This window comes from Leptodactylus fuscus, chromosome 8 (assembly GCF_031893055.1).
Source record: "Leptodactylus fuscus isolate aLepFus1 chromosome 8, aLepFus1.hap2, whole genome shotgun sequence".
NCBI lineage: Eukaryota > Metazoa > Chordata > Amphibia > Anura > Leptodactylidae > Leptodactylus > Leptodactylus fuscus.
Genome location: NC_134272.1, coordinates 43,762,608 through 43,779,007, shown reverse-complemented (window position 1 = coordinate 43,779,007; position 16,400 = coordinate 43,762,608). Strand labels below are relative to the sequence as shown.

The following is a 16,400-nucleotide window of genomic DNA, read 5'->3' as shown; positions in this document are numbered from 1 at the left end:
CGCGGAAAAAAACACAACGCGCTTTTTGTGGCCCGTTCTCTTAAAGAATGGGAAAACCGCCTGGAAGCTGTTTTTACAAAAAAACGCTCCACAAGAAGTGTGCCAAGGTAAAAAAAAACGCTTCCTAATTAAGAAGCATTTTTTTATGGTGACAAAATAAGCCACACGTTATTTACATGTGAACTAAGCCTTAGCCTTAAAGTTTGGAGGTTTTTTGTAGACTTTTTTTTTTTTTGGTCTGGACAACTCCTTTAAACATACATAATTATCTGCAACCACTTGAGACATCAACTGAGACGTCTGAACAGTGGAAGTTTAACCTTGAGATCTCACTGATCAGGAGAACTGCGGCACAAGACATGGCCACATACTGTATTTATGGACATTTCTCTCAGGTACTGCAGTAATAGGGCTGTGTCGCTTCCGTGAGTGCCGCTGCCCCTTCATTCTACTGATAAGTGGGTATCCTAGTTTCTTTCAAGTACATTGTTGGGAACTTTCGTGAATGAAAATAACCAAACTGCTGACCAATGCTCCTAAATACACAAATATTTGTCAAAGTTCATACCTTTTACAGAACAGAACGCGTTGTATGCCTTTATCCCCAGCACTATAAGGCTCTTGGCCTCTATCTTCAAGCATGCATCTCTCAACATAAACGTTTTGACATTTAACATACAGAGGAACTGGTGTAATTTTGTTCAAGCAGGTCTGTTAGATGATCACTCACTGACATGTTAGAGTATCTGTGTACCTTCTGTTCAGAATAGTAGACAAGGTCTATCTTGTGTTATTTATATCTTGTCAGTCATTCCATGTGTAAGACGTTCAATTATAACTTGAAAAAGCAGCAAAATATAAAAAACATAGTGCAAATTTTTTGGTATAATACTAATTTAAAATAATAATGGCTATACAAAAGTACAATTTGGAAAGTATGGATCTAAACCAAGAAAGCTTAGATACAGTAGTGCTGGTGATGGGTATTGTCAAAGCGGAACCTCTTCACTGCTGTAGCGCTCTCTTGTATATTCTCTTTGTCCTCAATACGATCCTTGGTTATCCTATTGCAGCCACATTTTGTTTTATAAACATTTGATCTATTCATTTTTTCTTCTGGATATGGAATTGAGAGTCTCTGACAAAACCAATTTGTTTCAGCTTGATGAAGCCATGGATGAGCTAGACAATCTTCAGCTGTAGCTCTGTCCCTGTAAACAGTCATACGCAGTACATGAACACAGTTCATACCTTGTAAACATCACATATAACAACACTGCTGCATATATACATGTGTGTGTCTGTGTGTGTATAGTAAAATAATAGTACCATATGATATAAATAAACAATATATGGTATATTTACTATGTTCCATTCATACTGGATGTGTACAAATAGTTTTATATTTGAATGCTATTTCCTATCTGGATTAATATAGTCACATAACATTTAGCACCATTATCAAACAAATTGTAATTATATGTACTAAAGGAGATTGTGTAGTAATAATAATAATAATAATAATGATAATAATACAAACTGTTCAATATAAAAGTTAGGTTTCTCAGGGTTACAATAAAGCGGCATTGACACTGCATTTAGGACTTTGTGTCTGTGAAAAAAAAAATTGGTTTCCAGACAGAGAGGCCATGTATGGACACCGGGCGGTCACCTTTAAAAACCCATTCAAATGAATGGGTTTTAAACCTGACAGCCGACAAGCAGCCCCATGTCCATTCTCTCTGGGGTTTACGACAGAAACCCCAGGGCAGACAGCGGCGGTAGTGTGAACTCAGCCTAAATGAGCACTTTAAAGGGGCTCTATCAGCAAAATTATGCCATATTAGCCCCACAAATGCTTGAATAACCTTTTAAAAGGCTATTCAGGCACCGCTAACGGTATTTTAAAAGCCCCCCTGGTTTTAAACTAAGACCGTAAAAACATTTAAAATACCGTTAGCGGTGCCTGTATGGCCTTTTAAAAGGTTATTCAAGCATATGTGGGGCTCATACGGCATAATTTTGTTGATAGAGCCCCTTTAGTCACTCATTTGGATTTTAATTGTGAGAACGTATGCAATGTTTAGATATCATATAATATTTTACTACATGTATGTTATTTTTTTTTTTATAAATCTTTACAAAAAAGTTACTAACATTCCTAAAATTCTTGTAAATTGTATTAGAGCGGTTTGTCTGACATGTAGAATCCATTTAACTGACACTTTATTAAAGGGTAGAGATGAGCGAGTACTGTTCGGATCAGCCAATCCGAACAGCACGCTCGCATAGAAATGAATGGACGTAGCCAGCACGTGGGGGGTTAAGCGGCCGGCCGACGTCAAAGCAGAAGTACCAGGTGCTTCCATTCTTTGCTATGGAGCGTGCTGTTCGGATCGGCTGATCCGAACAGTACTCGCTCATCTCTATTAAAGGGGTTTTCCGGACAAGAAAAAGATTTTTAAAAACGGTCTGTTAGTGCTATTAATGGGTTAATAAGTGCACCCAAATATCTTTAGCAGTGTTCTGAATGATTTCTGGCTTTTTCTGGGAGCTCTTGGTATCCTCTGCATTTGTTTACAAGGGTAGCTTCCTGCTGTCTTACCCTACAACTACCATGATGCATTGCAGATCGCCCCTTGCCTTCCTCCCTCAAAAACCTCCCTCTCGTTTTCCTAACTAGCTTGTGGACTACTAGCCCTAGCTAGCTAGCTAACTAACTCAGTCCCCCAACCCCCGTCCCCACCCATCTTACTTACCTGTCTTCTCATCCTGGAGATGACTTTTAGGTGCCACTGTCCCCTCTTCTGCCAGCAACTTGGATCCATAATAAGCGCTTGCACAATACAACACCTACAGAAGCCACGCATGCGCAATAGAATGCTGCTTCTTTTTGCTTCTACTGGCGTTCTACTGTGCAGACGCTGACTTCGTCTCTCTTGTGAAGGAAGCAATGCCCAGCAGAAGAAAGGAAGTGAGCGTTGGTGAGTATGAGGGGGATAAGGATGGGGAGAGAGGAGAGTACGAGTGGCCTCCTGTCTCTTGAAACGCTGGAACGGAACGTCAGTGGGAAATCAGAAAATGTAAATATGGGTAAATATACATTTTTTAAAGGGAGTATATTAGAAGCTAGACAGGGGGAGGGGGTTTAGTTTAAATTTATCCTGAACAACCCCTTTAAGGCATACATTAACAACTTACAACAGTATACCCAGCATGTTAAATGGTTTTTCCAACCTACAACTTTTTTGTTTTCTTAAAGTTGAACCACCATGCAGATAAACCATGTTTACTGAACCTGTGACTTCACCCACCTTCTCCTTTCAAGATTACATTGCCAGCTTGCAATGACCACAGTGGTTGTTCCTTAGTATGGAGTATGTGACTATATGCTTATCAGTGAAAACTACACTGCTCAAAAAAATAAAGGGAACATTTAAGCAACACAATGTCACCTGCTGTTGTGCAAATGGAATAGAAACAGATGGAAATTATTGGCAATTATCGAGACACACTCAATAAAGGAGTGGTACTGCATGTGGGGACCACAGACCACATCTCAGTACCAATGCTTTCTGGATGTTTTGGTCACTTTTGAATGCTAGTTGTGCTTTCACACTCGTGGTAGCATGAGACAACCTCTACAACCCACACAAGTGAGTCAGCTAGTGCAGCTCATCCAGGATGGCACATCAATGTGAGCTGTGGCAAGAAGGTTTGCTGTGTCTGTCAGCATTGTGTCCAGAGGCTGGAGGTGCTACCAGGAGACAGGCCAGTACACCAGGAGACGTGGAGGGGGCTGTGGGAGGGTAATAAACCAACAGCAGGACCGCTACCTCCGCCTTTGTGCAAGGAGGAACAGGAGGAGCACTGCCAGAGCCCTGCAAAATGACCTCCAGCAGGCCACAAATGTGCATGTGTCGGCACAAACGGTTAGAAACGACTCCATGAGGATGGTATGAGGGCCCAACATCCACAGATGGGGGTTGTGCTCACAGCCTAACTCCGTGCAGGATGCTTGGCATTTGCCACAGAACACCAGGATTGGCAACTTCACCACTGGTGCCCTGTGCTCTTCACAGATGAAAGCAGGTTCACACTGAGTACGTGACAGAGTCTGGAGACAATGTGGAGAGCGATCTGCTGCCTGAAATATCCTTCAGGAAGACCAGTTTGGCAGTGGGTCAGTAAGAGTGTGGGATGGCATTTCTTTGGAGGACTGCACAGCCCTCCATGTGCTCACCAGAGGTAGCCTGACTGCCATTAGGTACCGAGATGAGATCCTCAGACCCCTTGTGGGACCATATGTTGGTGCGGTTGGCCCTGGGTTCCTCCTAAAGCAGGACAACGCCAGACCTCATGTGACTGGAGTGTGTCAGAAGTTCCTGCAAGATGAAGGCATTGAAGCTATGGACTGGCCCGCTGGCTCCCCAGACCTGAATCCTATTGAGCACATCTGGGACATCATGTCTCGCTCCAGCCACCAACGTAACGTTGCACCACAACTGTCCTTTTTTGGCAGATGCTTTAATCCAGGTCTGGGAAGAGATCCCTCAGAAGACCATCCACAGCCTCATCAGGAGCATGCCCAGGCGTTTTAGGGGGGGGTAATACAGGCACGTGGAGGCCACACACACTACAGAGTCTCATTTTGACATGTTTTAAGGACATTACATCAAAGTTGGATCAGTGTAGTGTGTTCTTCCACTTTAATTTTGGGGCGGGGGGGGAAGGGGGGGGACTCCAGATCCAGGCCTCCATTGGTTTATAAATTTGATTTCCATTGATGATGTTTAACCCCTTAGCGACCCTTGACGTAACTGTACGTCATGGGTCGCATGGGGATGTATGGAGCGAGCTCACACGCTGAGCTCGCTCCATACACGGCAGATGCCGGCTGTATAATACAGCCAGGACCTGCTACTAACAGCAGCGGTCGGTGCCCGAGCCGATCGCTGCTGTTAACCCTTTACACACTGCGGTCAAACGTGACCGCAGTGTGTAAACGGCGCCGGCGGCACGGGCGCCACCATGTTTCGCCGATCGCCGCCCTCCTGAACGTCACATGAGGGCGGTGATCGGTTGCTATGACAGCCGGAAGCCTATTGAAGGCTTCCAGGCTTGTCTCTGCACTAGATCTATTAGACGATGGCCGAGGCATCGTGTAATAGAAGTGCTGCGATTTTGCTATTCACTGCAATACTGTAGTATTGCAGTGAATAGTATGAGCGATCAGACCCCCTAGGTTTCAAGGTACCTAGGGGGTCTGATCATAAATGTAACAGAAGAAAAAAAAAGTTTTTAAAAGTATTAAAAAAATAAAAAAAATATAAAAGTTCAAATCACCCCCCTTTCCCTAGATTAGCTATAAAAGTAATTAAAGAACATTAAACATAAACATATTAGGTATCCCCGCGCTCCAAAATGCCCGAACTATTAGAATATTAAAACATTTATCCCGTACTGCGAACGGCGTAGCGGCAAAAAAAATAAAAACAGCCAAAAAGCGTTTTTTTCAACACTTTGCCTCCTATAAAAAATTGAATAAAAAGTGATCAAACCATCAGATCTTTCCCCAAATGGTATCAATAGAAACGTCATCTTGTCCCGCATAAAAAGACACCACAACCAGCTCCATACATGGAAATATGAAAAAGTTACAGGTGTTAGAACATGATGACACAATTTTTTTTTTCTATTTTGCAAAGTTTATCATTTTTTTAAAAGTATCAAAACATTTCAAATACTATATAAATTTGGTATCACCGCGTTCGTACTGACACGTAGAACACAGGTAACATGTCATTTGTACCAAACAGTGAACGCTGTAAAAATTAAACCCATAAGAAAATGGCGCAAATGCATTTTTTCTCCAATTGCACCTCATTCTGAATTTTTTTCCAGCTTCCCAGTACATTGCACAGCATATTGAATGGTGCCATTACAAAGTACAATTTGTCCCGCAAACAATAAGCCATCATGTGACTCTGTGAACTGAAAAATGAAAAAGTTATGGCTCTTGAAATGTGAGGAGGGAAAAACGAAAATGCGAAACCAAAAAATGGCCTGGTCCTTAAGGGGTTAAGTGATTGTGTCGTCATCACATTCAACTTTGTACAGAACTAAGTATTCAATGAGAATATTTCATTCATTCAGATTTAGGATGTGTTATTTGAATGTTCTCTTTATTTTTTTGAGCAGTGTACATTTTCCAGGAGTATCTTCCTGTGCACTTCCTAATTGTCTATTCTTCCTCACAAATCATTCTTGTACTTCACATCTATTAGGATGGCACATGCATGGTTATGCAGCCCCGATCTGAGGCCCCATGCACACGACAAAATGTGCTTCCAATGTAGGGCTGTGTCTGCAGTGGAATGCACTTAGATGCCATTCTGAGTGTCATCACAGTACCTTTAATTCTGCTCCTTTCTTTTTTTTTTCCAAATGTTGTGCCTGTATAGAACTATTATTAGGTCAGGAAAACATATTTACAGTATGTACAATTAAAGGCTTGTCTCACATAAGGCACCTATCACCTGACCACAGAATAGGTGATACATGTCTGATCACTAGGGGCCCACCTCCACTGATCACCAAGTACACTGCTCTGCTGCTTTTGCTGACCACTACTCCATTTGAATTCCTCTTCAATTTGAAGAAAAAAGGATGGGCTCTCAACTCCTAGTTATTGTGGAGGACCCACTAGTGGTACCCCCAGGAATCAGTCATTTATCACTTATCCTATGAATGTGCGATAAATGTCCATTGTGGGACAACCCTATAAGACACGTTACTACACTTGTGTGTTACTGGTATAACTTACTGTGGGTTCTTCACAAGTATGGACTTGATAAAATCCACTGCTTCCTGTGATACTGAAGCAAATGTTTCTTCTGAGTAATCGATTTTAAGCTGTGAAATATTCAGGTAGGTTTCCTGGTTATCTATGCCAGCAAATGGCGACTCCCCAGTTAGAAGCATGTAACATATCACACCAATACTCCTATAAAAGATAAAAGGACACATTGCTGGATATGACATGTAAAAGACCATCATAGGTTCAAATTACTTTCAATTAATTTTAGAAAGAAAGCTAAGTTTAGACGCCTTGCAACACTTTTATAAATATTCATAGGTACGTTTTACATTTAACCTGCCAAGGGGGCCTGGCCTAGCAGAAAGGTAGGAGCTTATTTGAAAAGGGATGCGGCTTAAGATATTAAAGATTAATATTATATATTGTGTCTCAGCCATGCTTTTTTTTTGGAATGGGGAAGAGTACACTGCTTTTGCTTACTTCTAAATATGAGGCTCGGCAGCACAATATGAGATAGTCCCTGCTCTAGGCTTAGTAGCATCACACTATGACGTACTAGTGATTCAATTTGCAGAGCAGTATTGTTCTCATGATGTAATAATACGGTGGAACTAAAGGGGTTGAATGGGTTTTCCCAACCCTGATCCCCTCCACTTTCTGGTTTTCAGCTCAGTCTAGTAACATGCTCCAGATACAAAGAAGCACTGATCAAGAAACTGTTCTAGCCCTTATCAGAGCACGGCAACTGAAAGTAATTTGCAGAGAGAGAAAAAAAGAAGAGATTATATGTGGCTGGGAACAGCGACTGAGCCAATAGGCTGTAACCTCAGCTGTAAAGAGAGCAAGAAATATAATGCCATGCATTGTGTACCACACTTCAGCTTGTTATGGCTACAAGTTTGAGTACGGTCCTGGAGATGGAAATACTGCTTTAACATTACAGCTATAAATTCAGGTTGCGTTACAAACATTTCCTGTTTAAACCCTCAAGTTTTAAAGAAAGAAACTAGCTCGTCAATTTAATCCCACTGACATTCAGATACTAAAATCATAATACATGCACATCCATATATTGTTAAGAGATTTATATATATATATATATACCACGTAAGCCCCTCCTCTCAGATTTAGAGGAATTGACATAACTCAAATTGCAGAACAAATACATGAAAATAAACTTACCACATATCTGTTGAGGTTGTTATGGGCTCATAATTCAGAACTTCTGGGGCTAATTCAGAGACAAATTATAACATGAATGCATATTTCCGGCTACACAGGCTCTACATCAGTTATTCCAAACATATTTATAATGGTGGAACCACGAATCTCACTTTCCTATTTCGAGGAAGCTTCAAAGGGGTTGTATCATAAATGCATATGGCAATAAGTACAGTGCAGTGTAAAAAGTGTTTTGGTTTTTTTTAGGTGTGACAGTAACCTCCTAATAATGAAATTAAACTCACCAGCTAATTCATGCAAATATTGTATATGGCCAGGTTGTTTGGGATAACTTTTCCCCTTAATAAGTGAAATTATCATTTAAAGAGGACTTTTCACCAACAAGTTCAGCTTTTTACATAAATTAACAGGTGCTGCTCCACCGATTTAGGAACATTTGGAATTTTTTCTCTAGCCCCGCAATTCTTCAGCAATCAATGCTGTTATCTTCCAACATTACGGAGATTAAATAGCACATCAGTCAGAAATACTAACTGCAATTGTTGCTCAAGAATGGTGGAAGATAGAAAAAAAAATCCAACTGTGCTGGAATCAATGCAATCTGTTCACAGATGCCAAGAACTTGAATTGGTGGAGACAGTGAAGGTTCCTCTTTAAAAACGGTTTTATATGGCACGTGGATAGGGGATAAGTGTCCTTAAAGGGATTCTACCATTAAAAAAAAAAAAAAAAAGTTTTTTTAATGGTAGAATCCCTTTAATGGCATAATTCCTTTAATCCTCTCAATAGTCCATTCTGCTAGCAGAGACCGAGATAAGTTACAGTATACTGCTTTTAGTGTCACTTGTAACTTGTCACTTGGTACTTGTTAAAATACCCTAAAAATGCAGCTTTCTAAAAAGTGATATGCTGAGCTACTTACTGTTGGCAAGTTGAAAAATACAAGTCATAAAATGTATAAAAATAACCATCATTAAAAGTTAAAGAAAATAAAAATCTTACCTAAATATTCAGCCGTGCCCATTATTTCTCGGATTTCAGAATTTCCTATTTTTCGGGACATTCCAAAATCCACTATTTTGATGTCACCTGGAGGTTCTATGCTGCTAAGCAGTATATTCTGAAGCTAAAATTTCACAAGAGAAAAATAAACAAAATTTTAAAACTATATATCTATAATAATATATATTTTATACTATTAAATTGTTAGTCAACTATAATCTTCTAAGAACTGTGTCACAAGACATGTCATGAGATTTGACGGTGCAATACAGTCAGAGAAACTGTACCAGAATTTCAGTATGTGGCATTAATAAAACATTTTTAGCAACACTAGTAAGAGCCTAGATCTCATTTCCTCCTGGAAAACTTCAGGAAGATGTGGGAGAGTGTCACTGCTGCCTACTGTACAGCTGAAACATGAAGTAAAAAAACAACATATTTCATATATGAATGGCACTGGATGGGGGGGGGGTAGTTTCTCACTGAAAAGACATGTGGTATATGAAGACTTGTTATTCAGGCCATGTGCTATGGGAAATATATTCAAATTAGCTCATGGCCAGCAAAACTAGAGTTACCTGTCTGATACAATTTGAATATTTTCCCATGGGGCATTGCCTGAAAACATACATACATCTCTATACACCACTCTTCAATGAAAAAATGGTTTCCTCATTCCTCTAAGGCATCTTATATGGCAAAAAGTAACCCTACTGTGCACTGATCATGACCGAACACTCTGAAGCCGTGCGGTCTACAGACGTGTAGAGCTGTGTGTCTCCTATACTTTATTTCCCATCTCCCATCTATTTTACTATACTGTATATTTCAATTTTTAAGTGTATATTTTTATATTGGTGGCAACAGCATGGGGTTTCCTGAAATTTCTTAGACATGTATCAATGCCATTTAATTTTTTGGATAAGGGCTGGTTCACATCTGCGTCCGGAGGTCCATTCTGCAGGTTTCCGTTTCCTGCCCAAAACTAGGCAGGAGACGGAAACCTGCCGGCATCTTTTCAAACCCATTCATTTGAATGGGTTTGAAAAGAGTCCGGCTGTGAGCGCCAGTGAGTGTTTTATGCTCTCCGTGGCAAAACCGTTTTTTTTAAACCGGACACAGAGTCGGACATGCAGTACTCTGTGTCCGGTTTAAAAAAAAAACGGTTTTGCCGCGGAGAGCATAAAACAATCACCGGCACTCACGGCTGAACTCAGCATGACAGGTTTCCGTCTTCTGCATGCAGAAGACGGAAACCTGAGAACGGAGACCCGAACGCTGGTTAGTCCATAGAAATACAAACATGAAGACGCAACTGCCAGCTCCCATCCTGTGTGCACAGGACCCATACAGGATTCCCAGCTTAGCATCTTTAAATAGCAAACAGAAGATGGCCAGCCCTTTTGTGACTGTAAACTTCACTTTAAGATACATGTGATCATTTGAAAAAATGCCAGCAGTGAAGGATTCTAAAGACATGGCTCTCTGTACAATATGGTGGGTACATAAGAGGATATTCTTAGACTGAAGCCACACATTATGGAAATGCAGCATTTTTATACTTTGCAAAAAAAAAAAGTGAATAAAAATTCTGCGTTTTATAGTCCCAGCAAAGTAGATTAACTTTTATTTAAAGGGGTGTTCTGGGACAGGATAGGAGATAAGTGTCTGACTTTTGGGGTTCCCTCCAATGGGAACCCCAGTGATCACAAGAACCCCAAATTGAATGTAGTCTGTAACTCCAGCTTTAATGAAGCAATGATTATATGCAGGTCTTGTCATCTACTACAGAATGGAACATAATGTTAGCCCGCATGTGACCACTGCTCCAATATAATGGTCAGTGCAGAGGTTACAATGCATTTTTTTCCTGCAGAGTAAAAAAAGTCTCTTATTATTTTGTGAAGCATTTTTAACCAAAGAGGAGCACATATTTGCAGTAATGCAACTAAATAATACGTAGACATACAGAGTGTTAAAGAGGTGAATCTTAGCTCCCACTGACATCGATGACAGCTGAGCTGCAGTAGCGTCTTGGAAATTGTAGCGTGTCCGCTGCACATATTTTTTCTGCTTTGCAGTGACTGTAAAACCCAGTAATTTTTTCTGTGACATTTACGCCACGTGGGGCCCTGGTGTTAAGGGAATGAAATATTTGCATCACCATATTGTATATGTTATACTTAGAATCTACTCAGTGATGCAGGCTCATGCAGTTACATAACTAAGCTCCACTCACTTTCAAAGATAATAAAAACGGCAAATAATGGAGGTTTATAAATTATGCAGTTGTCCATGTACAAGTATTTTTAATCCAATCGCATAAAATTACCTTAAGATCTAGGTGGACAACATTGTTTTCATGCAGAAACTTTACGCCTTCAATGATCTGACGAAGAAGTCTTCTTATTTGTCCCTCAGAGATGTTGTCATTTCTGTCTGGTGTGCAAAGACTAAATATTTCTCCACCTGCCGCACTGAAGTAAAAGATCACGGTTAATATGAATTAAAGCTAAAATAAACAAGTTATATATTATATACATACACACACACTAATATAAAACGTATAAATCTGGACAATAATTGGGAACCAAAAACCAAGCATTCAAGTGATTACTAGCACAGGTAATGGGCCCTTAAAATATGTATGGCTGCGTCTGAAAAATTATTTTTTAACAGTTGCTGAACCATATCTAATGTGTATGGCTAAATTAAAGGGGTATTCCCATAACTCTTGTTCACCAACCAGCAGGCTGTCTGCTCTCTTCACTTCCTGGTTTTCTGGCACATTGGTGGGCGGGGTTTCACTTGCTCTGCTATGTTTACAGTCAGTAATGAGGGATTGGTTGTACATGCATTACCACAGTATGAAGCTGATCTAGAAGCTGATGTAGCAGAGCTGGATTTGAGTCAGCTTGCATTACATACAGAGGTAACGGACTCCCTATCTCAGCCCTTATCAGCAAAATTCAATTAAACCGGCTGATAAGTGGAAGAGCCGAGTTCAGAAATGCCGGAGCTCTCACCTCCCCTATCTGAGAAGCTCTGTTACTTGTCAGACATAAACAGCCACGAGATTCTCCTAGCACTCAGCCCCTCCCCCCCTTCCTGAGAGCAGGCAGCTATGTCACTTGTGAATTGAGCAGATAAGACCAGTGGCCATAGAAACGCAGTGTCAACAATGAAGTGAATAAATTAAGATAGCGGCCAAACAAAGCAGTTTTGATAAAGCAATGTATTTAGGAAAAGTCTTAAATCCACATAAACTGGCAGTATAGATAGGATCCTTGTTATGGGACAACCCCTTTAAGGGATACGTATATACCCTTATGTATTTTCTTCTATTTACTGTTTTAAGACAAACACATTTTTGCACTTTTCTACATACACTTATGTACAAATAAAGCATTAGTTAAGATAACACTGGCATCGTGGTCATTCAGAACATTTCTGAGTCTTGGGGGCCAATTCAAATAGCTCTTTCTTCAGTTTAATATCACCTAGAACAGTGATTCTGGTGTCACATAAAAGCGGAGATTCTCAAACCTGGAGATACTACCAGTAAATACAGTCAGGGATCCACGCTGCATACAAAGCTCACAATCCTGACGGTCTTCAGCTGGAGCTATCTCCTCCAGTATTTTCATAGCTAGGAATACAATCTTGCCAGTATAAAACCAAGTGTTATCCAACTGCCTCCAATGCAAATTGGGCCCATACAGCCAACTATCAACTGCTCAGAGCCAAAATCTGTTATGAATATTTTTCTGCTGTCATCTGTTGTGTATGGACTACACTGACAGAGCTGTGCAAGATTTTTGTATTGTGGGCATTTGTACTACTGACACAAACTCACAGTGTCTGTCATTTTCTATTTTCAGCACTTCATTAGTATTGAATGACTTTCATCTGTTAATTTTCCAAGTGTCTGGGATAGTCAAATACTCATTGAAAGGTCCATGGTTGTTTCTGTGTTTGGGACAGTTGTCAACCCCACAGTTCATTTCATACAAGCAATGGCACTCTAAAATGTGTACGGTGAGTATGGTGAGCTTTAGGCTACTTTCACATAAACACTAAAGGAAAAAATAAGGCGTCGAAAAAATGGACAAGTGTTCTGTTTTTTTTTCTTCCCACGGCTGTTATGCCATCGCTCTGGGGCCTATTTTCACAGACAGATTTAATCAAAATAACATTCTACTTACTATTCTAAAATTAAAATCATTTCATTGCTAGTTTCAAAGACATCATGGAGATCCACAATGCGCGGATTTGATTTTGCCATTTCAAGTACAGCTATTTCATGGATTATCTCTGCTCTGCAGTCTTTCCCTCTTCTTCGCTTTTTAAGAAATTTGGCAGCAAATTCCCTTCCAGTTGCCTTTTCTGTGCATCGTCGAACCACTGCAAATCTACCCCTAAATAAAGCAGAATAATAACAAATTTACCAACAAACATAAAATGACCAAATCATTGATTTACTCAACATTATATAGTCATTATTGCAGAGTAGAGACCGACTAGGACAGTTTTCTAGAGAGACCAGGGAATAAGACAGATGAGGTTTTATATTTCTTATCCAGGCTATGTTGAATGTGTGTAAATAGCCCCACCCACATATCTGCCATGCAATTCTATGACTAAGATAGGCTAAAGTTTAAAGGTAATGGCACGCTGTAAAGAACTGCAATCTCTGTTCTAGATATTTTTAAGACTCTGTGTACTTTGATCCACACCATTGACAACTTAAAGGGACACTAAACCCTGAAAATTAAAGGGAGTCTATCATTGGCAACAGCGATTTTTAACTAAGGATATCTTGGCATAGCTTTTAGAAAGGCTATTCCAGACATACCTTTTTGGGGGTTTTGAATTACACCGATTGTGTCATCAGCCTTCCCTGGTTCTCACCACCCCCTTCTTTACACAGGATCACGCAAGCAGTGCTTAGGGAACATCGCAAATGCTTCCGGTGCTCTGTGCTGGATAATTACCATATCAATAAAAGTGGTCTAATTCAAAAACGCCGGCGCCGATCAAAGTATAAAAGCTATGCCTGGAATAACCTTTCTAATGGTTATGCAAAGATATGTTTAAAAATCTGTCAAAGATTATAGCTCTCAATTTGTATGTAGATATAAACTTCTTACCTTCCCAGCAGGGTTGTGTCCATGGAATAGACATTATGAAAGTTTTCTGTCTTGATAGATGTGTAGATTGTAGAATATAGACAATCTACAGAACATTTACTTTCCAATTTGCTTCTCAGCATAATGATAATACAAATTACAGTGTTTTCGATCTAGTAGTATTGTCCTGCTGATGTCAAACAGAAAAAAATGAATTTTAAAGTAATGTGTAATGTATTGGGCCTAAGGAGTGTCCATTTCATAGATCACGTCAGTTTTAGACAGGTTGCAATATATCTTACTGTAGGAAAATGCTTCTATCACCTGCTTAGTAAGCTATTTAAAGGAATCCTATCACTCAGACACGATTTTTTCTAAGTACCACATCAGAATAGCCTTAAGAAAGGCTATTCTTCTCCTACCTTTCGTCATCTTCTCCATGCCGCCATTCGCCTACAATCCCGGTTCTTGTCGGTATGCAAATTAGCTCTCTCGCAGCACTGGGGGCGTCCCCAATGCTGCGAGAGAACTCTCTCCAGCAGCGTCATCTTCAGCCTCTTCTTCTAGCGGTGGCTTGTAACTTCTAGGCCTCGGGCAGAGCAGACTGCGCATGCCCACAGGCCACGAGAAAATGACCACTTGCACAGTATAGTAAGCAGCCATTTTCTCGTGTCCCATGGTCATGCGCAGTCTGCTCTGGCCAAGGCCTGAGGCCTAGAAGTTACAAGCCACCGTTGGAAGAAGAGGCCGAAGATGACGCTGCTGAAGAAGATGGCGCTGTAGAGAGTTTTCTCGCAGCATTGGGGGCGCCTCCAGTGCTGTTTGAGCGCTGAGGCCCGCCCCCAGTGCTGCGAGAGAGCTAATTTGCATACTGACAAGAACCAGGATTGTAGGCGAACGGCGATGCAGAGAAGACGACGAAAGGTAGGAGACAAATAGCCTTTCTTAAGGCTATTCCGACGTGGTACCTAGAAAAAATTATGTCTGAGTGATAGGATCCCTTTAAGTCAGTTCATAGAGATCTATAGAGAGGAGAGGGGGGAGAGAAAGAAGAGTGAGAGAGAGGCAAAGAGACATAGACATCCTGGTGCAGATAATCGTAACATGTCAGTCTTACTGGAACAGTATTCACATCTGTACTGCTTGCTGCTGCTAGAACCTGCTAAAAACTTTGACAAAACTTCAATAAAGTTATCTGAAGCAGCATATCCCTGTGTCCGATTTTCACTCACTGAGCTCTGCTTCTTTTCCCTCCATGGACTGCTATGTAACCTGGTGTTTCTGTGCGCTATAGCCAGTTTTCCCTGTCTACTGTATGAATATAAGAAACTCTAATATACCTACGGTAATTAAAAGGACATTCTTAAATCTAGTAGTTATTAACCCTGTCTACTAAACTGCTCAATTCACTTCTCAGAGAATGTCTATACTGAAGACAGGCTAGAGCTCATAGACAGATCAATTTTAATGGTAGTCTTCAGAGAATGGAGGGGTAAGTGGAACCCAGTGAGAGAGAAACAAGCACAGACCCATGCTAAGTAAGGGGGTGTTCACACTTGCGCCTGCTGTCCACCCGCCGTGATTCCACCAAAATCTTACAGCACTTTTCTCTCTGCATTTTTCAAGTGGAGTGGGGAATGGAATCCCCCAGCGGAGACCGAGCGTAGCTGAGAACCCAGTCTTAGTAAATTCTGGATTTGCTTATTTTCTGATTAACTGCTATCCCATTACATGAGTCCTATCCCATGTAATAATTGTCACATGCCCTAAGTACAGTATATTTCCCATGTGATAGAGTGTAAAGACTATGTACTGCACAATATCCCACGTAAAAGTCTGCACACTCTATGTGTACAATGTTGTGCAAAAGTTTTAGGTGGGGGGGGGGGAACCTTGAAAAGAATGCTTTCAAGCACAGAAGTGTTAATAGTTTTTAAAGGAAAAACAAATAGTTTGTTACAAACATCTTAGAGAACTAAGCTCTAATCTTCTATGGATGTAGCCTACCTCAAATCCTTCTGTTTTTATACTGTACTAGCTAGTACCCGCGACTTCGTCTGCGGTGATTGTAGAAGTGGGTATATACAGGCGTGGGTAAGGTTTTCGTAATGTGTATAAGGGATGGGATATGAAATGTAAGTTTGTATCTTGTTTTTGCTGTCATTCAGAGAATACGCGAGACTTTTGTGTTGAAGTTGATTTGTATTTGAGCTGCTATACGGTGTTGTGAGAAACTTTACATAGTGACTTTGGGACAGAAGTATTTG

At 40.6% G+C, this 16,400-nt stretch overlaps 1 protein-coding gene across 1 annotated transcript; it reads right to left on the bottom strand.

The window, feature by feature from the left end:
* Window positions 1–958: 958 nt before the first annotated feature.
* STK17B (serine/threonine kinase 17b) lies at window positions 959–14,279 on the bottom strand. The gene is made up of 7 exons (XM_075284385.1): window positions 14,155–14,279; window positions 13,210–13,422; window positions 11,337–11,481; window positions 9,005–9,128; window positions 8,003–8,051; window positions 6,827–7,006; window positions 959–1,211 (listed from the first exon to the last, which is right to left on the bottom strand). Exons 1-7 carry the CDS (start codon window positions 14,274–14,276, stop codon window positions 959–961), a joined length of 1,086 nt encoding a protein of 361 aa, XP_075140486.1. The 5' UTR covers window positions 14,277–14,279.
* Between the last annotated feature and the right edge of the window lie 2,121 nt (window positions 14,280–16,400).

Bases quoted from the DNA above. Each gene is read 5' to 3' on its own strand.
- STK17B (XM_075284385.1), bottom strand. From the start codon at position 14,276: ATGCTGAGAAGCAAATTGGAAAGTAAATGTTCTGTAGATTGTCTATAT. The intron at 13,423-14,154 runs GTAAGAAGTTTA...TGCTTTATTTAG, and splicing joins GACACAACCCTGCTGGGAAG to GGGTAGATTTGCAGTGGTTC. The intron at 9,129-11,336 runs GTAATTTTATGC...GTGAAATTTTAG, and splicing joins TTGTCCACCTAGATCTTAAG to CTTCAGAATATACTGCTTAG.